Here is a 27,887-nt window from a genome sequence, read left to right on the forward strand (position 1 = left end):
TTATCTATACAATAAGAATAGCACTATAAAGATTTTAAATAAGCAATATATTTATGTACGTTTACGTCATGATAATAATATAGGTACTATCATTCAATATAGGTAAAGGCGTGAACTTTTGTTTTTATGGTGCATCACAATTTATGTACATTTACTCACTTACATCATTGTGCTTATTCTTTATCATTTTTCATTATTTTATCTGATTTAGTAATCAGTAATGTAAGTAGTGCCATAGTAGTGGAATGAAGAGGTAGTTGAAACATTGTAATTTGATCTAACCGTTCAATGACACCCAATATTATTTTAATTGATGCAACTGCTCAAGTGGAATATTCTATACTTCATTCATACCACCTCTTATATTATTTATTATTGAAAAATATTTGCATCAAATATGATATAAAAGTATATTTTCATGTTTTTTATAGCTTATACAACATAATAAATATTAATGATTTTAATATGTTTCCTTCGATAATCTAAAAAGTATTGTCATGCTTAATTACGAACCTACAAGTACTCTTAGTAGATCATTTAGTGAATTTCGGGGTACCAAGTTTAATCATAGAAAATGTATAAAAATATAATGATATGATAAATCACTGCAAATGTATTTAAGTATTTTCAGTATAAATGATAAATGCATATAGGTAACTATAACCTAAGTATATTGTACAATAGATATAAATTATATTATTAAATATATAAATGTATTTTATATATTTTATATATTATAGCCACCACAACAAAAGTGTACCAGTTTGTCTCCTATAACTTTTCTTAATATTTTATTTATTCTACCTAATTTTTAAAAATGTTCAATATATTACCCAGCTATACGTGTTTCAGTAAATACGAAGTTTAACCTATATTATAATAACATATTATACATAACGATAAAATAAAATAATATTTTGAGTGCAATTATTATTATTTAACTACAGAAAAATTAAATAACTGTGTCCTCTCAATCAGAGACTGGAACTGAACCTAAAAGAACCGGTTCTTGAACCGGAATCTTTAAAATATTAAGAACTGGAACCGGAACCCTTTTAATAAATAAAGTACCGGAACCGAACCGGAATTTTTAAATTAAATAGGTTCGTTTAAGTTCAAAAATAAAATAATCTTATTCATCATAATTGAATGGTATTAATGTTATGTGTATAAACTATGAATGATCATATGAGCTATCTAATATTTCTCATACTATTAATTAAACCCACATTCCGAATAGGTATTTAAAATTATTATACTTTTTGGTACCGAAATTATTTGGAACCGATAACTTTATTTTTTTTATCAAAAAACCAGAACCGAACCAGAACAGTTATTTAATTTTGGAGAACCAGTCCCGGAACTGATATCGATAAATTCAATAGATTCCAGTCCCTGATATCAACAAATATTTATTCAAAATAAAATTTGAAAACAATATTTCGTGGTTGTTATTACTTATTTGTCTACAAGACTTTATGTCTGTATTTAAAAATAAGTATTTCAATTTAAACAAATAAATTGCTGCATTTTCGAATACAAATAATAGTAAAAATTACTTAGAAATAAGAATGCAATATGATATGTATAATCATCATATATATATTATACATCAAAAGTTACCTTATGTGTACATTATCATACAATATATTTTACTATTTTCAATACTGAACATAATATCATATATCCACCATGCAGCATACTATAATAAAGGAAGACATGAACATTTCAAATTAAAATAAATATTATTATATGTTGTTTGATACTTGGATTGTAGAACTATCTATATTTTATTTAAGGGAATTCGATCCTGACTGGGTTTTCTCCCTAAATATACTTATCGTATCCGGGATCCCAATAAATATTGTACCGACTGACCTAGTATTTTCTGAAAAAATATTTATTTAAAATCGTTAAAAAATTTACTTTAAAATTATTTTTCCTCTTAAATTAAACTCTAAACCCTTGAAAACTTTTAAGAATTTTAAATTGTTAATTATATTTAACTAAATAAAGTAATTAAAAATGTAAGAAAGTCGTTTTCATATAAACTTCGATTTATTTAAACGTGCGTGCTACTCGTGCAGGGCACAGGTATTTCTTTTACACTATACTACTATAATATAGTCATCAGTCACACACTTATCACTTACTACGCGAAAAATTACTCGTCACGCACTCCAAAAACATAGAGATTACCTATATTGAACGCCTTAGAAATGGTTGGTATCAAATCCCAGTAACAGGTAACTATAAGTATAAACTAATTAAAGGCAAATATTAAATTTTGAAAACGTAAAAAAAAATTATGATTCACTTGCTGGTACATCAAGCATCACAAAGGTGAATGATCCATTTTATTAAATATTACGCAAGCAACTAAACTTGCAAATGAGAGACAATTATGACAATATTCAATTTACTATGATGTGTAACAATAAACAATTTCCAAATGTTCTAATGAGAAAAAAACCACAATGTTTAAGATTTTTAAAAGAAGATCATATAATTAATCTTGTGAAAATTATATGTTGACGGCACCACAACTTTATTTTAATTATAATAATACAGTGAACAAATGTGCCTACTGTTCAAATATCCCAAAATATAATACATTTATTATAATATTGTATAGGTATTATTGTTTTCAATTTGGTTTATATTAACCAATACAAGACTGCAATAGCCTAAAACATTTTCCTAAAAATTTTATATAAAATGTATAAAAATAAAACGCAATACCCAACGTCCATAAAAATTATTATAAACCAAAAATTTGTAGATACCATGCAATCTATCAAATTTATTAAGTGGCATGATATTATCAAATTAGATTAATAATTTAAAAAAATATAATATTACAGAAACTACGAACTGTAGAGCAAGGTTTCGGAATATATTTTACTAAATAAATATGCTTAATATTAATTTAACGAAAAACAATAGCAATTTTATAACTATTGTTATACATTTATAATGTTTGTATAATACAATAGGCATGCATATTATTATAAAGGAAAAAACTTCAATCTTTGAGTGATAACCTTAAATTTAAATTATAGACGTGACTTATAGATTCACTGAATCGCACTTTATTTCGCTATAAACGTAGGTTACCAACAATTATCTTAAGTCCTCGGATGTTTCTTACTTATTCTTGATTGAGAAACATTTTTTGTTTTATTATTTTTTTAATTTGTGAACGTTAGTGTATGCTTACATTACTTCTATACGTTTGTATTTGTTCACATTTAAATATCACGTATATCTATGTGCAAAAAACCTAAAAATATACTAAATACAATTTAACTTACAGAATTGTTAGGTACTTAATAAATCACATTATGGTATGATGTAGCTATATTTTTTTTAACAAACAGTACCTAATCAACTGAATATCAAAAATATCTGCCCTAGTGATATGCACACGAAGTTATATAACTACCAATGCATGTAGGACCCGTATAAATATAGTAAAAAATCAAAATAATTGGCTAGTTTCAGTCTGCGCATTGTGAAACATTCTCTGCAGAGCTGGTTCGATACACAGAAATAATATGACAATAGTAGGTAGTAAGAAATACATGATTTACTAACGAAACGTCTAAGTTGACGGACAACAAATAAAGTGTGAATAAATGCTTGCTTGAATTGGAATAGTTAAGTTTGAGGCTACATAAAACCTAAGGTCGTACACCGCTCCGTGCCCACAAACAAATCCAGCTCATTGGTAAAATACGTACATTAGGTACCTATATTATAATATTATTATCTACAATACACTATAATGTGTCAACCATTGTAGAAACGAAGAGAAGCCCGATTCAATATGGCAGGGTTGGAGGCGGGTACCATGCCTGCATTGAGCATTCCCAAAAGACTATGTTACCCTTACCACTGTCGATATGACACTAGGACTCGGGAATAGAAAATTACATCCCGAAAGATCAAAAAATACGTCACTACCTATTGTAATGACACGATCTACTCAGCGCGGCGTATCGGTGGCCCAGTAATAGGTAATAACTATGGACAAGACAACAGCTGTAATATAGATAGACGCCACGTCATTATACCTGCGTACAACTAAAGGCTAAAGCTCCAGACCAACAACTACGTTTAAGCACATCTCGCACCGACCTATCCACTTGACATATATATTATATACGCGCAAATTTCCCGGAGTTATAAGAGGGGCCAGGGGGAAGGTCATCGGCCTAAAATGATGACAATAATGCAAAGTGTTAAATACTATGTATTAAAAACATTATTTACATATTTCTGGTAAAGCCGTGAACTTCATGACGTGCACCTAAGCCAATGTTAAAACATACATGTTCAAATGTTTATTATTTTTACCTGTGCAGGTGCACACAACCAAGAATCGGCTCCTTATATCTACAGATCCAGAAGACTCAACCCGGGATCGCCTCTAAAGTGCAATATATGTAGTAATGAGCGATTATATCACGTTAAGCGGTGTTCCATCATATTTATATAATATAACAACAATATTATAACATAATATAACATAATATACCTAGGTACAATATATACCTCCGTATGCGAAGATTATATTATTATTTCTATATATGCAACATGATGTATTATAATTTTGCAATGATTGGTGTACTACTTACCGCCTGTTGCGTTTCTTGGATCATCAACAGCAGACATGGCACGATCACCAGAACGACGATGCCGAGCCGCCGGCAAATGCCGCCGTGCGCCATTAGGACTGTGTGTGGTTTGCGGGCAGGTCGCCTCCGGTGTAGTTGCCCGCCGCCGTAGAGCAGCCGAACGCCGCCGCCGCCGTACGTGCGTGCGCTCGTATGGGCGCGCGCGCGCTCGCGTTTGACCGCGACCACTGGTGGACGATGTAATGAAAAAACCGAAATTTATTCTGTTGTCTTGTTATAATATTTATTATTATTACGACGAAGTCGATGATGTACAACGTGTATAATATTTACGAATCGTTGCGAGATCGTCTTGTTGTAATTTATTATTATTGTCGTGGGTGCCGAGGCGAGAAAAATAAAATAATACACATACAAATAATAAATATTATATTATTATTGCTAATCGAACGAACCAGCGTTATCGTTTCGTTACCAAACACGGTTATTATTGTGGTGATGGTAGTGCTGCTGCTCACGCTGCTGCGGCACACCACGTGGTTGGCTCCATCGTGTTCGATCGCCGACCCTGTGGATCACTATAATAGCGCGCGCGCGCGAACTCGGCGGCCGTTATCGGTGACCGTTATCGCTCTCGGCCGCCACCGGTTGCAGGCCCGAGTCGTCGGAAACAAAAAACGCTATAATATTGAAAAAATATATATAATATATTATTATTATACGACAGGGTTTTATATACGAAAAATACATACATCGACGTGTGTCATAAAAAATGCCAATGAAAACATCAACATTTTGGTGGTCTCATTAGTCCGGGGGGCATTGGACCGTGCCCCCCCCCCACGTGCCCTTAGGGAAAATACGAAACTGGTCACAGATTTGCTGTTGCCTATATGGTGTTTGTATGATGAAAATGTGGTTACTTTACAGTTAATGGGCCCTGATGGTTGTTATACTTGTTACCCGCGTCCTTAAGACTGTATTATCCGCATCTGTGGGCCCCTTTTTACTAACTTTCGATTTATCAAATTAATTATGCTCAGCAATTCAAATTGTGTGTACTTACTTTTTAAGGTTTAATAGAGTGAATTCAGTATTTCAATATTCACCTATTATCAAACCCAAAGGTAAGAACACAATCTGTGTTTTATTAGATATTTTCCGATATTTTAATTTTGAAGCAAGTTATATGTTATGAATTATATGAGTACCTATGTAAAATAACAAAATTTAATATCTAGATTAAAAATTAAAATATCCTAAAAAAACCCAAGAGAAAACACAAATATTATGTTATTACCTTTAAGTTTAATAATAGGTATAGTCACTCTGCTCATATTAAAGCTTATTAGTTATTACACAAAATTCGAACTACATCGTTACTGCTATTATACGTGTACATACACATATTTTGCATGCTGTACGTTTGTAAGATAGAGACAACACATGCGGGTGTAATGCCTCTTAAAAACATTTTATACAAAACAATTAATCAAATATAATCTAGCATTTATTATAATATTGTAAATTTAACGATTATTATTATTATATTTAAAAAATTATATTATCATTTATATTTGGTACTATGATAATAATATTTTGTGTTTAATTAACTATTAAAAAAAATATGGGATCATCAGTTTTTTCGAATAATATAGTAAATACTTCTACAAGTATATTAAATTTAGTATTTGAAAGCATATTAATAGTTACCAGCTACTGCTTTTATTGGGTAGTTAGGTACATCCCACATACCTATATTATAACTATTTTTTAAACAAAACTTTGAATAAATCTAGTTGTTCATTGTTATAATATATATTTTGCTGTTATTAAAAATGCAGACATGTTATTTAACATAAGACATTTTTATACGTATTGTATACGGTGTTGGTATAGATTTTTTTACAATTTATTGGGTATGTAATTATTATGCCAATATTAATAAGGCAAAAAATAATTTGTGAAAATCAAACGACACCATTGTCGGATTAAAGCACGGTGGCACATTAACTATACTTCATGTGCATCAAGTCAGGAGCATTTTTAACAAATAGGTATGTTTGACAACAATGTTCGTCAATCGTTATAGCGTAGATCCAGATTAAAGCCTTTACATATCTAATTGATAATTTATAATACTATTTTGGACATTCGTTGAATACGAGTAGGTATAATAGTAGATATTATTATTGAGATTTTTATAATTAGGCATAATTTAGATGAACATAAGTGTTTATATTTTGCAATTTACGAAAAATAATTATTTTTAAATCTCATCAAAATATGATAGGTAAGCAGAGCAGACTCCACGAAACGATATAAACGATGAGTCCTGGTTAGATTTTTCTGGAACATAATATTATTATATCATAGTTCATAATACCTACTCTAATACAGTGACCACGTCATGCATTATTTTGCGACACTAGATATTGATCTGAAATTGTAACTCGACAATAGCTGGACTATGAAATATGATCAGCATCGAGTGCACTGTACTAATTCACATTTTAAGTTATCGTGATGACGTTATAAAAATGTTAGTCGTGTTGAACGCTTTTATTAATTTAACAAACAGACGACGAATCGTTCCAATTCAATCGAATTTAGCTGTATAGGACACCTCTAAATAGCGGACAATAATTTAGTCACTCTGCGTACTACCTATATATGACGTCATGGACTTAAGTCAATTTTGAAAAGATTCGTATCCAACGATCAAATCGAACCTAACCACGACGAGACGTCAGTCCGAGACGTTGAATTTTTTTCCTCCATTTTTGAGCACTTAAAACCGGAACCCGACAACCATCCGCGCGCTAAAAGGGCCAGTAACCGCGAAGTTCGGGAAACGGCCGCGAGGTGGCGAGATCTGCGCGCGCCGGGCCTGGGAGGACGTCCGATGATGAGTTGTCGGCGCTCCGACCGCTGATAGCGAACGCCGACACACGCCGCCGCCGCCGCCGGACTCGTGTACCATTTCCGAGCGCCAGAAGCACCACGAAAACGGCGTCTACCTCGCGGCCCGTAGAGAGTACTATGTCGGTGCGCCGCACGAATCTCGTGTCGAAATAGTGCCGAGCGGGTATTACCTATCTCTGCACACCGTGGCTGCCATGCCGCGGCCCAGTCTGCTTCGTTGGCGGTAAGTACCTACCGAGGCCAAAAACCATCACAAATTATTATTATTATTATTGATGTTGCTATTATTATAAAAATATAATATTATTGTTTTAACACAATTTTTTTTTTACCCTTCTTCAATGATAATTATAACATGTACGTGCGTCTCATCCAAAACGCATAATTATTACGCATGACGCGTAAATTATTTTCGTGAAAAAATTTTTTAATATCTTACAGCTCGCGTGAAACGCGTAAAATTTATTTTTAACGTAAATCTTCTACATTAATTGACTGCAATCTTTTACGTGTTCGTTTTTTGATACCGTCAAAAAAAAAAATATTCAATCGACTTGACAAAAATCTTGCGACTAAAAAAATTGCATCTGTTTTTTCTTTAAAAAAAATGTTTGTTTTTATTTTGCAGGCAATTCGCATTATTTGCCTACTTGTTTACAACAGTATCGGCGGTAAGTACCTACACATTTTTCTCGCTTTATTTCAATAGTAATAAATAATAATATTAAGCATTAGTAGTACCTATTTATATATATATATCCTTGTGCGTATTATTATTCTAATAATATTGCGACATACCTAGAACCTACAAAACGCATAATGTAAACACTAATTTATAAAAATTAATATTTTTACATAATATTATTCAATATAATATTATGCAATAATTATAATTATTTATTATAATATTACGCCCTGCGCGTTCCAACCCGTGCAACCGTTCCGAACCGGTTTTTGTCTGCCCTTATCTCGTGTACAACGATGTAATGTTTCAGAAGTCGGTGTAAAGTGCACTCGCGATTCCAGTGCTTTTCCTAGAACGACCTAGGACGGACGTTTATAATTATAAGATCTGTAATGGTAAAGGGGGGACAACGGTGTATGGATGTGTGATAAACTTGACGAACCTTATGAATGAACACGCGCGTAACACCATTAAATTGTAATACCTACTAATTGATCATTGTGGAACGGTAACGAAATGAATAGAATAATATGATGTTATTTCGTCGATAAACTTTATTATAATATTATTACATGTACTTATTTTACCTACATCTTGAAAGTTTCATAGTAGGTACAGAATGGTATCTAATAAAATACGAATTTAAATTAGAATTAGTAACATTGATACGTTACCTATAGGTGTAGTATAAAATTAAATAATACAGTTTTCATCACACCTTAAAAAATCGAATGCTTGACATATCCATTATCGCCCATAATAAATTGTATACAACGAATAATTTCTTTAGTTATTAATTATTACATAATTCAGTTTTATATTTTAAAATGAATTTGTTTTTATTTTAAATATTACAGAAAACTTTTGAGGATATACTATAATATTATACAAATATTCGATTTATAGAAATTATTTACGAACAAATTTCATTAAAAAAGTGTACAGTACCTACATTATGATTATAATGTTTCATGTGCAAATGTACAATTGAGAAAATGACTGCATTGTTGTAAAAGTTGGGATTTATTTTTTGCTTGGAAGTCAAAAGTTTTTTGTTTACGATTTAGGTGGTTTCAAAACGATCAATTACAGTAAAACCATGGTATAATAGAATAAATTACAAAAGTAGGTACCTTCATGGCTTCATAGATAAGAGATATTTAATTTTTAATTTAGATTGCAAATTATAATGGACATCTGCGAAAACAAAATTGCGATAATAATAATTTTTTATAGTAATAATATTAATCTAGATATCTATGGTATATGAAATATACGTGCATTAAAAAATGTTCTTAATTATCTGTTGTATTTTATTATTTGACATCATACGGGTGCACAACGTTTTTTTTATTTAATTCTTATCTATTCAAACCTTACTGACCCTAGAAAACTGATAAAATATGTCAGATATCTATCGTAAAAGTATTCAATAAATAAATATATATGTATAATATATAATATACTTATTAACTCTGCAAATTGTAAATTGTTTACAAAGTTTTGTAGGTACGTTAAACTAGTACCTAACTGTACAAATAAAATGTTTTCATAAAATTCTTGTCACTTTTACACATGTACCTACCTACTTATGTAAAAATAAATATCTGGCTTTTATTATGAAACAGTGTATAGGTACCAGGTACCTTTAAGATTATGAGTGAAGGATTATTTTAGTTTTACAACAATATTCTGATGATGATGTGACTACTGACTCATAATCGTTTGTCAAACTTTATAAAAAGTTTCATTTAATTGTAAAAATGTATAATATATTTTAATTTTCAATAAACACTGAAAAGATACAAAAAAAACATTTAATAATATGTGCGTAATGTACATTGCATAATATCATTATAATATTGAACGTGATCATTTATCGTATGTTATATCCGGTCTTTTTATCTAGAATTTATTTTGATGTAAGCTATACGAGTACCTACATCGCATTCGTTGCTAGGTATCTACTTGTTATTTCTGTCTTACATACTCATATAATCATCTTAAATATAAGCTCAGTAGAACCAATTGGCAATTTAGATTTATAAGTATTGTTATTAAAGTAGAGCTTGCATTTGAAAAAAAATTCCGTTTCATGTTATTCACAATTAAAACGTTATCCAAGTTTTGCGTTTATCGATAATCGGAATTAAAACGTTCTACAAGTTTTGCGTATATCGTTATTTAGAATAGTGAAATACCTATTAAATGTATTAATAATAACTAATGCTGGTAGGCAATGGATACGAAAAATAATATAATCAATTCTTATGTCCGTAAGCATGAAATATTTCTACGACACCAATATAACTTTAAAATAAATGGATTTTAAATAATTTCGTTTTGCGTTATTTTTTGTTTAATTATATATAATATATTTTGTAAATCGTTATGTTTTGTATTTCGGTGCCTATTTAATTGTTTTTGGTTATCGCTTTCCGTTACAATTACGTTTACAAATTTCAATCGTTTTTTATCAAATATAACGCTATAATCATCACGTTATTATAACGTTGGCAAGCCCTGTATTAAAGTTAAAATTTATAATATATTTTGAAAATATTTTAAATTTAGTAGGTAGGTAACTTAAAAAAAAAGCATTCAGTGAAACTACATTTCAGCTTTTTAAGGTATTTAGTTTAAACTAATTACTATAGTGTTCACACACTAACCTAACCTAATCTGTGCAACACGTCAAAATGTATTATCTCCTGACTCCTATATTTTGTGTACATTTTATTTTTCAACTATGCCTGTATGTTGAGTTATTATTTTCGCATGAATCGGATTCTACAAGGGTTTTATCAAATTTATGGACGTGAGGTGTCTTCTTACGAAAACATTATTTTCATCTTGTCTCTGTTTTACAAATGTACACCATATAAAATTTACGTTCAGAAAAACTAACTTTATGTTGTTATATTTAATACCTATTAGAATGACCCATTAACAGATTTTAAGGTGAGAACATTATTTGTGTTTGGTAGATGGTTTTTATATTGATTTTTTTGAAGTAAATCATAAGTACCGATATGTAAAATGTTAAAATTTAAAATGCTCATAACCTGCTTAAAAAGTTAGTATTCTAACATTGACGTATAGACACAAATAACGATTTTACCTTTAAGGTTTGAAAATAGGTCGATTCACTTCAATATTAAAGCTAACAATATAAAGTTGATTTTGCTTAACGCAAATTGTTTATGTTGTAAATTTGTAACATAACAGGTATGTTCTACATCCTTCTAAAAAAATCATTCAGTATACAGTATAGGTACCTATACAACATTATATAATATTACCATGGATAGTTTCTATAGTTCCTTCTCTTTTATTTATTACCTCTCGGATTGATTATCGTTTTTACATCGTTTTTCTAGATGGGTATTTATCCATAGGGTTAATTTCTAACCATATCCAATCATGATATTTAAAATGGAAATAAGAAATCAATAAATTGTATACAATACCTATAGTCTTAGTACTATAGTCTTTATAGTACCTATGTTTATTAGTACCTATAGTCTTAGTCATAATACCTATGTTTTTTTTTATTTGATTGAGAAAAACTATATTTATTTAAGGACTCTGATGTTTTAATTAAGTTAAAATATTTCTAATAATTTTCAATACTCAAATATTTGTATTACAAGTTCATTATAACCTGAAATGTCTTCACCTTTCATTCCATAAAAACAACTTTATATTGTTTCAATGCAAGTAAAAACATTTAATCACATGCATACATATATATAATTTGGTGGTTACTGTTCTAATATAACAAATATAGAGAAAAAATCCAATGTATCAAATAATACGGATTATTATGAAATGAAAAATTGGTAAAAAATATACCATTCATTTACTTATTAATGTTTGGTTGCAATTATTTGGATCTGATGTGAAATAGGCAAGGTTAAGGCTGACGGTATTTTTGGTATACCATAAATACCGGTATACCGGTATTTTAAAATTATTTTGTTAAACGGTATACCGTAAAAAACCGAACTGTTTCGGTATACCGAAACCGAAATGATTCGGTATACCTAAATACCAATATGGTACGGTATACCAAAATAATAAATAAAATCTAACTAGTATCGATATTTTTTACTTTTATTGTTTCACATTACAAACTTTATTATATACTATAATATATAATATTATAATCTATAATATTGCCATTGATACTATAAAACAGCACTATAACCGTTCATTCGGTTTTTTATGGTATACCGTTTACCAAAATAATTTTAAAATACCGGTATACCGAAAATACCGTCAGCCCTAACCGTACCATATCGGTATTTAGGTATACCGAAACATTTCGGTTTTTCGGTATACCGTTTCAAACCGGTATTGAAATCAATACCGTAATACCGAAAATAATTTTCAATACCGTCTGCAGCCCTAGGTTCGTGAAATTTTTAAGAAAATAACCTATCGATTTAACCTAATAATGAATAATATTATAATTAATGTAGTTTTTGTTTGGTGGCCATGGACACTGTAATGGTCAGAAAAAAAGTTGTATCCAGCTTAAAAACGTATAATATACCTAATGTGTTAAAAAAATTATCTAAATATTTCACTAAGTGTAAGAATTTTTCCAGTGCTACAAGTTTATCATTTTTGTACTAAAGACCAGTGGTGTATTAACATCCATGATGTTGGTCCTCCGAAGCCTTTTTATTATCATTTTAAATCGAGGACATCACACCCGCATGTGTTGTTACATGTCTCTGTCTTACAAATGTACAATGGGACAACTTTAATCCCTCTGTATTTATAGTAGAATTATCAAAACTTCACAACGCCTAGGGAAGAACATTATCTGTATCGTAGTGTTTTTATTATTTGGATAATATAAATACATTTAAACTTATCTGTTTGAGAATATAAGATTTTTTTTGTTTTCTTCATTTAATTAATAAAAATGGTTGGTTAGTGTTATTAAATAAAATAAAAACACTAGCTTCGAAACAGATAAAGTTCTTCCCTATGGGCTTTGTGGAATTTTGGTAATTGTACTATAGATACAGAGGGAGTAAAGTTGTCCCCAAGGCTGGGCAAGTTAATGGTATTTTTTAACTTCTAACTTAACTTCTAACTTATTAACTCGTTAATGCTCAGCCTTGGATGTCCCGCGCAAAACAGTTTTTGCTATGTTGTACAGTAAGACGGAGACAAGTAGACAACCACAGACTTCTATACTACACTAGATAAGAAACTCCTATACAATTTGCATTGTTTCAAGACTTGTAAACTTAATGAAGCTCCGCTGAGGACGGCCGCTATTTTGTCGATTGGCAAAACATTTAATTTATTATACAAAATGTATTAGAAATAATATCGTTTTTAATATCAAAATAAAATAGTAAATGTAAAATGATTTATATAAAATATATATATATTTTTTTAACTACAGGCTTAGAAATAATAAAATTCAATACAAAATAAAATAAATTATAGTCAATCTTATTAGCCATATAAAATACCATGCCAACCGACCATGAAGCTTTAATTCATGGTTTGAGTTCGCTATCTAGTACTATATAGAAATCTGTGGTTTCCGAAACTTGATGGTAAAAACATTATCTGTGTGTTGTTGGAAGTTTTTTTTACGATAGGTAATTCAGTTTTTAAGTGAGTTATGCGCGTGTATTATAAATGTAAATTAAAAATGCTCATAACTCACTGAAAAACTGAATCATCGTAAAAAACTTTCAACAAAACACGGATAATATTCTTATCATCAAGTTTCATAATAGGTCATTTCACTCTAATTTTTAAGCTAAAAGCATAAAATTTGAATTTCAGAGTGTAAATTTGGTATGTTACGCGTTTGTAAGACGGAGACAACCATACGGGTGTGGCGTCCTCTTAATATTAATATCGATACTATTTATAATCAATGATAATTTAGCGTCCTGGCAGGGTAGAGGTTGGTGGAACAATTCGATGTATAGTCGTTGTTACTTAAAGTGAACTGACTGTGCCCACGTGCGCGGTGCTCATGTACTTAGTGTGCCACCCCAATAATAATCCATGAACTGTTTTATCCAATAATGTTCATAATCCGTTCGAAATTTTAAGTTCCACACAAACCTGAACATTCAACAACATCATAAGTTTGGGGTGTTTCAAAATAAAATATGTATATATTTATTATTATTATGTTGTTTAATTGTTAGGTACTCATTATTGGTGGGGGGAGGCATCCCCCGCGGGTCTGTGTATTATTATTTATTTAACCCCCCACCCCCAAAAAAAATTCCTAAATTCCTTATAGTTCATTAAAAAATAGGTCACTTTTACAACAACTTCCATATCATAGAAAGTGACATAAAAATTTAAAATATTAAACAAACTTCGTTTTTAGTGATGATCAATAATATATGTTTATTTTTTTCAGCAATGGAATCCAACTTGGAAGGATTCAAATCAAACGAATTTAAATGATCCATATTCTGGAGATCAAGAAGTAAAACGATATACTGGTGACAATAGATATGCCATTTCAAACCAGAGAGGCAACTCTACAAATTGTACACCAAAATGTTTCGCGGAAAAAGGAAGCCGAGTAAGTTAAAATAATTGTTTAATAATCGTATAAATATAATATCATGATGAATACATATAATATTCTGATTATTATGTATAGTATACAAATTAAAACGTTCTTTTTTATTGTTAACCTTAAACTAAGGGACCACCGGGCTCAACTGGTTCACCAGGTCCTCAAGGAATACAAGGATATCAAGGACTTGAAGGTCTTCCAGGTAACTATTGATACATTTTAAATTAAGTAGGTATACTATATTATGAAACAATCCATATTGTACTAATATAGCTTAAAAGTACCTACATCATATAATATATAAATATATAATAAATATTATAATGTACATACAAAAAAAAAACAAAACAGAGTGTTTGAATTAAAAAGATGAAAATTGAGGTACTCTGATTAGGTAGACACTTTAGAAAAAGCGTTTCCGTCACTTTTTTATTTTTCTTTAACCTTGCCCATAGGACAGTACAGTTTACTACGTTTATATTAGTTTCATTGTATGAAAATGTATTCATTACTTAATAATTAAAAATTTTAAAATTCTATTGCTAAGTTGCATAAAAAATGATTCATTCAATGGTTCAATAAAATGTAATAGACCAATCATGGGCCACTAAATTTAGTAAATTAGGATTATTAAGGACCGTTAGCTCACTATTTATTAATAAAGGTTTAGCGATTGTTTACGCAACTCAGCATATTAATATATATATTTTCCTTTTTAGTAAATAATAAATTTAATTGTATGTCTATTTTGATTTAAAAGTATTAATGAAATACATTTGAGTGGAAGCTGGAGTAACAATTTATTAACAGAGAACACTGCAAATACCTATTCACACCGGGTTCACAGTTTTCCAATCAATTAAAATGTATATTATAAGAATATAATTTTAAAAAGTCAACTTTCCTTAGCAGTTAGCTGTTATCAATATAGTTATAATATGAACTTATATGCATATTTATATGCTTCAAACAAGAGTATCTTTATTTTTAATGCTATTGTATATTTATATTCCACTTTGTATATCTTACTGTATTTTTTTGTATAACAGTTATTGTTTATAACATATTAACATTCTAATTTCTAATACAAATATTATAAGTTATAACGATTATTTATTAAATTATTATCACTTTTTAATGTCCAGGTCCAGTTGGTGATAAAGGAGATATCGGTCCCATAGGGGTACGAGGACCAAAAGGAGACAGGGTAATGTACTTGTTTTATTTTATTAGTTTCATTGTATAATATTATATTAATACATGCAGTGCTCTACCTAATAAGATACTTTACATTATTGTTCAATTCGCTTTTTAATATTCGGTGTAATAGTGTTCAAAATTTAAAAATGTTCTACTATTCTATTATAATCTGTAACCAATTGTGTGTAAAATTTTTGATTTCCATTGATCATCGTGAATCTCAAAATACTTGTGCGAGTACCACTTTAAAATGCGAAACCTGTTAAATTCTTTCTTAGTGCACAATAGCATGGTGGTACGAAGGTGCCGTGAACATTTAAAATCTCTAGCTATTATTGTTAAGGCTTTACGTTGATCAATCTGTAAGTCAGTCTGGACAAATTCTATTTAATAGTTATTAATATGATTATGTATTTGTCATTTTTACTTAATCCAACCTACGGTGATTTGAATATAATGCCATCTATTGTCTAGTGGTTTTTGATATAGCTGTATAACTCGACTTCGCCAGGGAAAAATGATCAATTTATACAAAATACGGCATTATAAAATTTGTGTATCAATGTTTTGGTTTACCTCAATTCATATTTGAAAGCTATCATCTTGGTATGCTGGCGAACGTGGTTCAAACTACTAGCTATAAACTTTCCTGATAACTCTAAAAACAATACCTGCATTTTTTATTAAAATCGGTTTAGTGGTCTTTAAATCTATAGGCAACAAACACATAGAATAATCATTTTAAACTCTCATATTAATTGTTTTAAGATATAATTTAAAAACAATAGACTGATTTCTGCTATTAGATATTTTAATAATAATCAGATTCTGTAACTAATGGCAACCATTTAATAAAAAATATTCCAATTTCCATAAATCTCTAAGAGTGTTTCTTTCGTTCGTCTTCGGTCTATTAAAGTCTATTAAATTGAAAGTAAAAAAAAAAAACATTTAGGTATATATGATAGGTAAAACATGTATTTAGTCATTTACTTTTGTTTTAATAAAGTATATTTTGTTTTTAGGGCAAAACGGGCATTCCAGGTTTCCCAGGTAATTATAAATAATGCTCATAAGTCATAATATAAGAGTAGGTACATTACTAGTATGGTATAATACCTTAAAATATTGATTAAATATATGGTATCCGTTTATTTTTTAATATTTAAGGAAAATTGTTTTCAAAAAAATATACTTATATATTATAATATTTGTCTGATCAATAAATTTTTTTTTGTTTGTTCAGGTGTAAGTGGAATACCTGGACAAATGGGCCCGCAAGGAATACCGGGTATCCCTGGTTTAGACGGATGTAATGGAACAGATGTATGTATAATGTATTCTTCTTACTTCGAAAATATTGAAATCAAAAAAATAATTATTCTATAGTTCTATAAGAAATTGATCTGTTTAGAAATGTCGGATGAAGTTGAATATGGAGATTTAATATGATTTATATCAGGTTATAGGTTATTGGTACATACATTTTTGATTTCCAGTTTTTTAGATTCTGAGCGAAGCGATAAATGTATTGATTTACAATGATGTGTGTTTTTTTTTATTTTTTTTTTGTGTCTGTCATCACCTTTTAGGACAGTAAAAGTACAACAGTAACTTTTCTGATAGGAAAGTGAATCTAGTTAGTACTTTGGGGGGGTCAAAAGTAAAAATGTCCCAGTAGTTTTCAAAAAAGACGTGAAAAACAAATAAAAAATTAAGCAAAAACGGGAATTTTTAGGCAAAATCTGTTTTCGAGAAAATCGATTTTGGTTTTCGGTGTAACTCTATAAAAATGACCGTAGGGACATAAAATTTTGACTGGATGTTTATAATTGCATTTCCTATACACCATAACATTTTCCAAATATTTTGACTTATTTTGAGCTGTTTACGGACAATTTCAGTTTCCATTTTTTTTAGTTTTTTTTTCTATAAATATCAATAAAATTTTATTTGTTGGTTAAACAAGCTTGAAAATTTAATAAAAGGCTCCTAGGTTATTGTTTCAAAGGCAGATGAAAAAAAAATCCTTAGTCATAGTTTTTATTTATAAGCATTTAAAGTTCAAAAAAGTGGGTAAGAGGATGTCGCTCTGCTGTACATCAGGTTACAAGTGGGTCACTATAATGGATGGTGTTAAATTTGAATTCAATGATATAATACCATTGTATAAGAAAACGATTCTAAGCGAAAACGATCAGTCAGCCTATGATATTACCAAGTATATTTTGATATGATGATATTACTGTGAATAAAGTAATTTATAAATAACCTATTTACGTGGAGCCTTGTTTTCAATTTTCAATCCTTAGCTATAAAAGTTGAACATTTTATAAATTTTTAACTACAAAAAAATTATTAAACTTTAAATTTGATACATTTTGTCAAAATTTGAACTTTAAATGCTTATAAAAAAAAAATTGTGCCTATGTATTTTTAATATTTTTCAACTGCTATTAGAACGATATATCAGGAGCCTTATATTAAATTTTCACGCTTTTTTACCCAACAAATAAAATTTTATTGATATTTATAAGTATCTACAGTCATACGTTTTTTAATTAGAACAAAATAAGAAAATCGTTACATGAGATATCGAGCGAATATCAAATGTTGTAAAAATATGAATTTCAAACGCTCATAAAAATTTAATTTAAGTTTCTTGTAGACTTTTTTTTTTTTGATAAAGGTAGACAAACTTATGGATAATCATGTATTACATTTTCAAATCTTAGATTTAAAAAGAAAAATTTTTATGAATTCTCAACTCAAAATAATTTGCTAATTTTCGTGATTTTTCCGTATTTTGTTAAAATTTGAACTTTAAATGCTTATAAATAAAAACTGTGAGTAAGGATTTTTAATTTTTTTCATCTGCCTTTGAAACAATAACCTAGGAGCCTTCTATTAAATTTTCAAGCTTTTTTACTCAACAGATAAAATTTTATTGATATTTATAGAAAAAAAAACCTAAAAAAATTGAAAACTGACAATGTACGTAAACAGCTTAAAAAGAGTCAAATTATTTTCAAAAATTTATCGTGTATAGAAAATGCTAATATAAACATTCAGTCAAAATTTCATGTCCCTACGGTCATGTGTTTTAGAGTTACACCAAAAATCAAAATCGATTTTCTCGAAAACAGATTTTGCGTAAAAATACCCGTTTTTCCTTAATTTTTCATTTGTTTTTCACGTCGCTTTTGAAGATTACTGAGAAATTTTTACTTTTGACCCCCCCAAAGTACCAACTAGATTCACTTTCCTATCAGAAAAGTTACTGTTGAAGAAAATCCAAGCACTTTTACTGTCCTAAAAGGTGATGACAGACACAAAAAAAAAAAAATTTTAAAATTTAAAAAAAAAGTGGATGTCGCTCTGCTGTACAGTAAGTTACAAGTGAGTCACTGTAATGGATGGTGTTAAATTTGAATTCAATGATATAATATCATTGTATAAGAAAAACGATTTTGAGCGAAAACGGTGAGTCAGCCTATGATATTACCGATATATCAGGAGCCTTATATTAAATATTCACGCTTTTTTACCCAACAAATAAAATTTTATTGATATTTATAGAAGTTTTCAAAAGCGACGTGAAAAACAAATGAAAAATTAAGCAAAAACAGTAATTTTTACGTAAAATCTGTTTTCGAGAAAATCGATTTTGGTTTTCGGTGTAACTCTAAAACAAACGACCGAAGGGACATGAAATTTTGACTGAATGTTTATGTTCATTTTTTTTAGGTTTTTTTTTCTATAAATATCAATAAAATTTTATCTGTTGAGTAAAAAAGCTTGAAAATTTAATAGAAGGCTCCTAGGTTATTGTTTCAAAGGCAGATGAAAAAAATTAAAAATCCTTACTCACAGTTTTTATTTATAAGCATTTAAAGTTCAAATTTTAACAAAATACGGAAAAATCACGAAAATTAGCAAATTATTTTGAGTTGAGAATTCATAAAAATTTTTCTTTTTAAATCTAAGATTTGAAAATGTAATACATGATTATCCATAAGTTTGTCTACCTTTATCAAAAAAAAAAAAGTCTACAAGAAACTTAAATTAAATTTTTATGAGCGTTTGAAATTCATATTTTTACAACATTTGATATTCGCTCGATATCTCATGTAACGATTTTCTTATTTTGTTCTAATTAAAAAACGTATGACTGTAGATACTTATAAATATCAATAAAATTTTATTTGTTGGGTAAAAAAGCGTGAAAATTTAATATAAGGCTCCTGATATATCGTTCTAATAGCAGTTGAAAAATATTAAAAATACATAGGCACAATTTTTTTTTATAAGCATTTAAAGTTCAAATTTTGACAAAATGTATCAAATTTAAAGTTTAATAATTTTTTTGTAGTTAAAAATTTCACTGAATGTTTATATTAGCATTTTCTATACACGATAAAATTTTTAAAATAATTTGACTCTTTTTAAGCTGTTTACGGACATTGTCAGTTTTCAATTTTCTTAGTTTTATGATATCAATAAAATTTTATTTGTTGGGTAAAAAGCGTGAAAATTTAATGCGAGGCTCCTAATATATTGTTACAATAGCAGTTGAAAAATATTAAAAATACATAGGCACAATTTTTTTTTATAAGCTTTTAAAGTTCAAATTTTGACAACATTTATCAAACTTATAATTTATTAATTATTTTGTAGTTAAAAATGTATAAAATGTTTAACTTTTATGGCTAAGGATTGAAAATTTAAAGCAAGGCTCCACGTAAATAGGTTATATATAAATTACTTTATTCACAATAATATCATCAAATATACTTGGTAATATCATAGGCTGACTGATCGTTTTCGCTCAGAATCGTGTTTCTTATACAATGATATTATATCATTGAATTAAAATTTAACACCATCCATTACAGTGACCCACTTGTAACCTACTGTACAGCAGATCACCATCCACTCACCCACCTTTTTTTTTATTGAACTTAATCATCGGTAACTAGGGAGTTTTGTAGTAGGGTTATTTACGGTTAGTTTTGTATGTGGGGCTAGTCACTAAAAACCTGGATGGTCACCCATCCGGGAGCAATGTCTCGGCGATGCTTGACCTCAACACACATTAGTGACTGTGGCTAATAATCGCGCCACACCAGGCCAAGATTTCCTTTTTGTTATGTCCTTTAATAAATATAAATTTTACTCATTGTAAATATTTAAAAATTTATATATAAAATTAATAGGTAAGTATAGCTATATATATATATATGTATATATACCTAATACCTATATAAATTTATAATTGCAAAGCTTAACTCTATTATCGATATTTAATTAGCTAATTAAATAATTATCTTTCATCATAATATTACAATGCAAATTCTAAGTAATAAAGACATCAACATGATATTATTTTATTTTAAATGTATAGAAGAATATTATTATATATTTAAATTTTTGTTTTAAATAGTACTTCCTACTCAATGATAATTCCCATTTTTGATTGTTGGCATTCAATTCAGCTCAATACGTTTTGAAGTTGTTATAGCCCATAATGTGTGTAGTAGGCTACTATAGGTGCCTGCTGTGCACTCGGACCTTAAAGCCCTATGCGTTACCATTCCTAGATTAAGGGGGGGCAGGGGAGCCATGGCTCCGGGCCCACGACGGATATCGAACAATAGTAGATCCCTGGTTGGTAGTACCTATGTTTCCTCTAATATATGGATAATTCAGATATATTATTATTATTTGGCCCCAGGCCCAAAATTGTCTTAATCCGGACTTGCGCGTTACACCTGGACAATGTTATAGTGTGATTCCAGTTCTATCAATGTACTAAGTATTCGTCATATATATAAATAGATGTATAGATACATTATAATATTATGATAAAAAACTGTATGATATATTATGCACAGTATATATTATACCATGTTATTAGAATTAATATACAAGCTAAATCCATTATTCGTACCAATATGGTAAATTACTTACGAAATATACGAAACAACTAAATACAAATAAATAAGAATATAACGCATTTTAATTTATAATATTATAATGATAAAGATTTAACAAATTCGTATCTATTTGGCAGGGAAATCCAGGCCTTCCGGGATCATCAGGAGCTATTGGACCTCGTGGGTACCAAGGAATAACCGGTGAAAAAGGTTGGTATTTTGAAATAGGTACCTATATAAACTCACAACATTTTTCCTTTTTTCAAATGATAGTAAATAAGATTTGTAAGAGGTTTAAGTATTTCTGCTATAAAAATATGTTAAATTATAATTACTTCCTATCAAGCTTGATAGCTTAATAAGCTAAAATTATACAATTTTGGAAATCAAATTTAGGGTTGTTTAATAACAAGTAGTAAACGAAAATATATAATAAGATACTTAATACATATTATTATGAAAAGAAATAGACGCCCATATTTGGTAATAAAATTCTATTTCTGTTATTATTTTTATTTTTAAATATAACTGCCATAAAAACTTTTTTTGTGATTACATTAATTTGATAAATAAGAAAATATGCAGTGGTCGGAACGCAAGTATTTTTTTGAACACGCTAACACCATAGCAACCACCTCAAAAAAGTAGCTCGGTATCGCTATCGTTACTTTTTAAAAAATTAAGTGCACAATTTCTAATGCTATTGTTTAAATGTAGCACCCTACTTTTTCACTAAATTTTAGATTCTAAAGAATGTACTCATTTTACAGTGATGTGTGTTTTTTTTCTGTCTGTCGTCAACATTTTGGGAACAAAAAATATTTTTGAGATCAGCATAATTTCTGATAGAAAAGTAAATTCAGTTGGTACTTATGGGGGAGAGGGGGGCGTCAAAATTGAAAAATTCCAAGTAGTTTTAGAAAGTGTCATAAAAAACAAAATAAAAAGTGAAAAAATGTGATAATTTTTAAACAAAACCAATTTTTGAAAAAAATTAATAATTGTAGACCTTTAAGTTTCCAAAAAATATTTTTATTAGAATTTTCAATGAATGGTGACATTTTTTAAATATTTTGTCTCTTTTTGAGCTAGTTATAGTCTTACTTAGAAAAAAAGCTTGAAAATTTAATGCAAGGTTCCTTATAAATTTTATTAACGTAAATTAAAAATATTAAAGATACATAGATATTAGTGTCATATACCCTATTATTTTTAATGCATTTAACATTCAAATTTTTACAATATTTATCAACATTTCGAAAATTTTTAAATGACCTATTTTTCAGTTGGAAATTCATAAAAGTTTTTCCTTTCAAAGCTAACATTATAAATTTTGATAGGAGTTTCACTTCAATTTTTCTTTCCTTAAACAAAAAAAAATTACCGAAAAGTATTATACATTTTTTATGAGCGTTTGAATTGAAAATTAATACGATATTGGAATTTCATCAGTAAATTAACGAATTTTCTATCAACTTTTGATTTTTTGTTGTAATTCAAAAAAGAATAATCCTAGACACTTGAAATTTTCACCAAATGTTATAATGACCATTATTTATAGCCATGATAAATTTTTAAAATTTTGAATGTTATTTTTCAGTTCGAAATTCACAAAAGTTTATCATAGCTAAGATTAAAAATGTTAATAAAATTCACATAAGTTTTTCTACCTATAACAAAAAAAAAAGTTTACTGAAATGGGACATTAATTTTCATGAGTGTTTTAACTTATAATTTATAAATTAAGATATTTGATATTTAGCGGTAAATTATCGAATTCCCATTAATCGATTTTTGAGATTTTTTTGTGTTTCAAAAACGAATTACTGTAGACTCTTGACATTTTCACCAAATATTTATATTAGCATTTCACATATATAATGCAATTTTAAGAATATATTTTGACTCTTTTTGAGCTATTTATAGCCATGAGAAAATTTTCAAATTTTGTAAATAATTGTCCAGTAAGAAATTCATAAAAGTTTATAGCTAACATAAGCAATTTTAATAGAAGGTTCCCAACAAGTTTTATACTACCTCTATCGAAATGAGAAAATTCTCCGGAAAGTTACGCTATTTAAAGCCATGAAATATTTTCGATTTTTATTCATTTTTTTACCCTCTTACATTTTATTATTTATACAATAGTATGATTGGCTGACACAACGTCTTCGCTCAAAATCGTTTTTCGTATACAATGATTTATCATTAAACTCAAATATAATATCTCCATTACAACCAAACCTAACCTAACCTTTATTATTTAGTTTTTTTTATTGAAAATTGGTTTGTAGTATATACTGATTTGAAATTTGATCACTGTGCGGGATTTGACTAGGTACGTGATTTGATTGTGAATCCAATCCGATAAATTTACTAATACACTTATCATTATTATAATATTATAAATAAATAAATACTTAATTAGTTATATAGTAATATAGTCATTTAGTTATCAATTATCATAATACTTTAATTTATCTCCAAATAGGTTGTAGGTAGTGACAAAATAATGATAATTTTCGCTACGCTAACCGTAAATTTCTAGCGTGGTAGAATATTTTTCTACATTAGGTGTTAATCGCTACAAATAAAGTAATATGCTACTGTAGCGTCGTCATAACGAGCGCACTACACCCGATCACTGAAAATATGCAACATCAGGTATCTTAGTTTTGCATTAAATCTGAACAAAATATTGTCAACATATTGTATAGGATTTTAAAAACTTTCATTTAGATACACTAAAATTTTTGCTTAAAACATAAACAGAATAATACGAAATTTTTTTACTCAAATGTTCTTATTTGCCAGACAAAAATTTTAACACAGCGTAAATAAATCTGTTTTTAACTAAACATGTTTTGTATTTATATTTTTAAATTACATTTAGGAATTGTATAGGTATGAACAATATTCAAAGTCATTAATATTGTGAGCTTTTTAGTTTTAGATTAAACAATACAGGGTGATTGATTAAGCGTAAAACACTCATTATCTCAAAAAGTATTCACTTTTTTCAAATTTTTTTTTTTCAAAATTTTAGATCTACGCCGTTCTAGAATTATATAATTATTTAATATTTTCACCCTTATATTTATTAGGTAAACCACCATCAACTTTTGTTTTTCAAATGGCAACCTATACTAAAAATTTCATAATTTAGTAAGGCTTTTTTTCTTATGAACTATCACGTTTAAATTTTCATTTTTCGTTTATCCGTTGACGAGATACAACTCCTCAAAGTTGGGGTGTTTTTGTGTAAATGCGTTATACCTAGTCAGTACTGCAGACCGCAGTAATTGGGATTTTTGTGCTCCAGCGTAACCAAATATATGTTTTTAAAGGTCTAAAAGGAGAACCTGCCCAAACATCGATACACAACAAAGGTCAAAAAGGAGAGCCTGGTTTGGATGGAGATCGAGGTAAGAGTAAAACATTGGTTTAAAAATACAAATAATTAATAAGATAACCACAAACCCTTTATAATAGGTTAAATGTTAATATAAATATTAAATGCCTGTACTTACTAATTCCATTGATGTCTAGAAATAAATATAGTACTATAATGATTTATAACATAATAATTACAATTTTTTCAGGATCACCTGGAAATCCCGGAATCCAAGGGATTCAAGGTCCTGTTGGACTAATAGGAGAAATTGGAATAAAAGTAAATCAAATTAATTCTCAACTATTAACTGTACCTACATAAATAACTAATTATTTTATACACTACTATTTTACCTAAATCATACGTTAAATAAAATATTCTTAATAAAGAATTATTGATAAAAATATTTTAATTTGTACAGGGAAATCATGGAGTTCAAGGCCTAAAAGGAGAAAAGGGTATGTATTATTCAAAATGTTTGCTTAAACAAAAATAGTTGCATAATGTCTCAACCAGAGACTAGAACCGAACCTAAAAGAACTGGGTTCTGGAACCAGAACCTTTAAAATATTAAGAAATGGAACCGGAACCTTTTTAATAAATAAAGTACCGGAACCGAACTAGAATTTTTAAATTAAATAGATTATTTTAAGTTCAAAAATAAAATAATTGTATTTATTCATAATTTAACGGTATTATAAATGTTTAGTGTATAAACTATGTATGATCATATGAGTTTTCTAATATTTCTCATACTATTAATTAAACCCACATTCCGGATAGGTATTTAAAGTTATACTTTTCGGTACCTAAATTATTTGGAATTGACGCCTTTACTTTTTTTTATCAAAAAACCAGAACCAAACCAGAACAGTTATTTAATTTTTGGATAACCAGTACCGGAACCGATATCCATAAATTCAAAAGGTTCCAGTCCCTGCACGGTTCCAGTCCCTCCACTCTGAACACCTGTCCGCATTGTACCAGTTAATAAATTTTTTTTTTGTATTTCCGAATAATTTGAAATGTAGAGAAGTAAATATAGTAGTGACTTGACACTTGATAGTGGATGACGTGTACAAGGATAAAATATATGGTTACACTATGGTATATTAATTACTTAATATGTTTTTGTTTAAAATGCAGGAAATATGGGTCTTGGGTTTGAAGGTCTTAAAGGAGAAAAAGGTCATAAAGGGGAACGTGGACCACCAGGACCACCTTTGCCAACCTCATTTCGTTTTGATAACAACAATACAACAGTTGGACCAACTGGTGAACCTGGTCAAAAAGGAAATGCGGTAGATATCAAGTTTTATTTAGTGATGTAAAATAGATAGATAAACAACTTAATCTATAATTTGTATGAACTAGGGTGAAGATGGCGAGCCTGGAATGAAAGGAGAACCAGGAATGATTGGTGATCCAGGAAACCCAGGTACATATTATATCATAATCATATTTAAGTATAAAAAAATATAAACATGATAATTTATATGAAAATTAATTAAGTTAATTTATTTTTTTGTTACTAGCATACTTATAAAAAGGTTTAACACAGTAAGGCAAAGTTAAAATTTGTTTTAAAACTTGAATTTGTATTATTATATTAAGATACAATATACCTATAATACTTATATACATAACCTACCTATAATTCAAATTAATTATAGGATATGAATTTATATTCCAGGTGATGTTGGTGAAAAAGGAGAAAAGGGCTTAGTCGGAACTGCAGGACCAAGAGTAAATAAACATTTTTATTCAAAGAAACTTAACCTTATTTTTTAAGTGGAATTTTAAAACATTTAAAATAAAATTGACTATAATTTTTATAAATTATTTTCATTCATTTAAAAAAGACATGTTATCTATAAAAATAAAAATCATTTGTATTAATATTTAACTTTATTTTTTAGGGTCGTGATGGCAACCATGGACCTGCAGGACCTGCAGGACAAAAAGGTAATTTATTAAATTAGCATTCTCTACTGAAATATATAAATACAACTAGAATCTATACTTTTGATATATTTTTAAGTATACAACTTTTTAGAAGATTACATTAGTTATTTGTATTATTTTAGATTCTGTGAGGGGCGATGAATGTATTTATTTTACAATGATGTGTTTTTTTAATAAAATTTTACTTTTTTTAATTTGTGACTGTTTACACGAGAAGTAGTCGAAATAATGCTTCGATTTTAAACTTCAGTATCATGTACGATGGGAAAGTGAATCTAGTTGGTCAGGTCAAAATATTCCCATTAGTGTTCAAAAGCGCTTTTACAAACAAGAAATAAATTAAGGAAAATCGGGAATTTTTACGCTATATAGGTTTTTGACAAAATCGATTTTGGGTTAGGTTAGGCGTAACTGTAAAACAAATGACCGTAGATACTTGAAATTTTCACCGGTTGTTTATATTAGCATTTCCTATATACGATAAATATTTCAAAATATTTGGATTTCTTTTGAACTAGTTACGGACATTTTCAGTTTCCAATTTTTTTAGTTTTTTTTCAAT

The 27,887-nt window shown here is 28.7% G+C and overlaps 2 protein-coding genes across 2 annotated transcripts in view; one reads left to right on the forward strand and one right to left on the reverse strand.

Moving 5' to 3' along the window:
* LOC132949107 (collagen alpha-5(IV) chain-like) overlaps positions 1–4,733 on the reverse strand; it is a 53,904-nt gene extending 49,171 nt beyond the window's left edge. Inside the window, 1 exon segment of the mRNA XM_061019890.1 lies at positions 4,641–4,733. Within this exon segment, the coding sequence (XP_060875873.1) occupies positions 4,641–4,733 (93 nt within the window).
* A 2,848-nt stretch (positions 4,734–7,581) lies between these two features.
* The window catches only part of LOC132937036 (collagen alpha-1(IV) chain), a 47,951-nt gene continuing 27,645 nt past the window's right edge, over positions 7,582–27,887 (forward strand). The window contains exons 1-15 of the mRNA XM_061003869.1: positions 7,582–7,788; positions 8,194–8,236; positions 14,666–14,833; positions 14,960–15,032; positions 15,976–16,037; positions 17,056–17,083; positions 17,277–17,356; positions 22,104–22,176; positions 25,314–25,391; positions 25,569–25,639; positions 25,782–25,818; positions 26,507–26,661; positions 26,735–26,798; positions 27,054–27,106; positions 27,280–27,325. Of these exons, the coding sequence (XP_060859852.1) occupies positions 7,760–7,788; positions 8,194–8,236; positions 14,666–14,833; positions 14,960–15,032; positions 15,976–16,037; positions 17,056–17,083; positions 17,277–17,356; positions 22,104–22,176; positions 25,314–25,391; positions 25,569–25,639; positions 25,782–25,818; positions 26,507–26,661; positions 26,735–26,798; positions 27,054–27,106; positions 27,280–27,325 (1,060 nt within the window). The 5' untranslated portion in view covers positions 7,582–7,759. The remainder of the gene's footprint in view (positions 7,789–8,193; positions 8,237–14,665; positions 14,834–14,959; positions 15,033–15,975; positions 16,038–17,055; positions 17,084–17,276; positions 17,357–22,103; positions 22,177–25,313; positions 25,392–25,568; positions 25,640–25,781; positions 25,819–26,506; positions 26,662–26,734; positions 26,799–27,053; positions 27,107–27,279; positions 27,326–27,887) is intronic.

The sequence above is a fragment of the Metopolophium dirhodum genome, chromosome 1, assembly GCF_019925205.1.
Source record: "Metopolophium dirhodum isolate CAU chromosome 1, ASM1992520v1, whole genome shotgun sequence".
NCBI lineage: Eukaryota > Metazoa > Arthropoda > Insecta > Hemiptera > Aphididae > Metopolophium > Metopolophium dirhodum.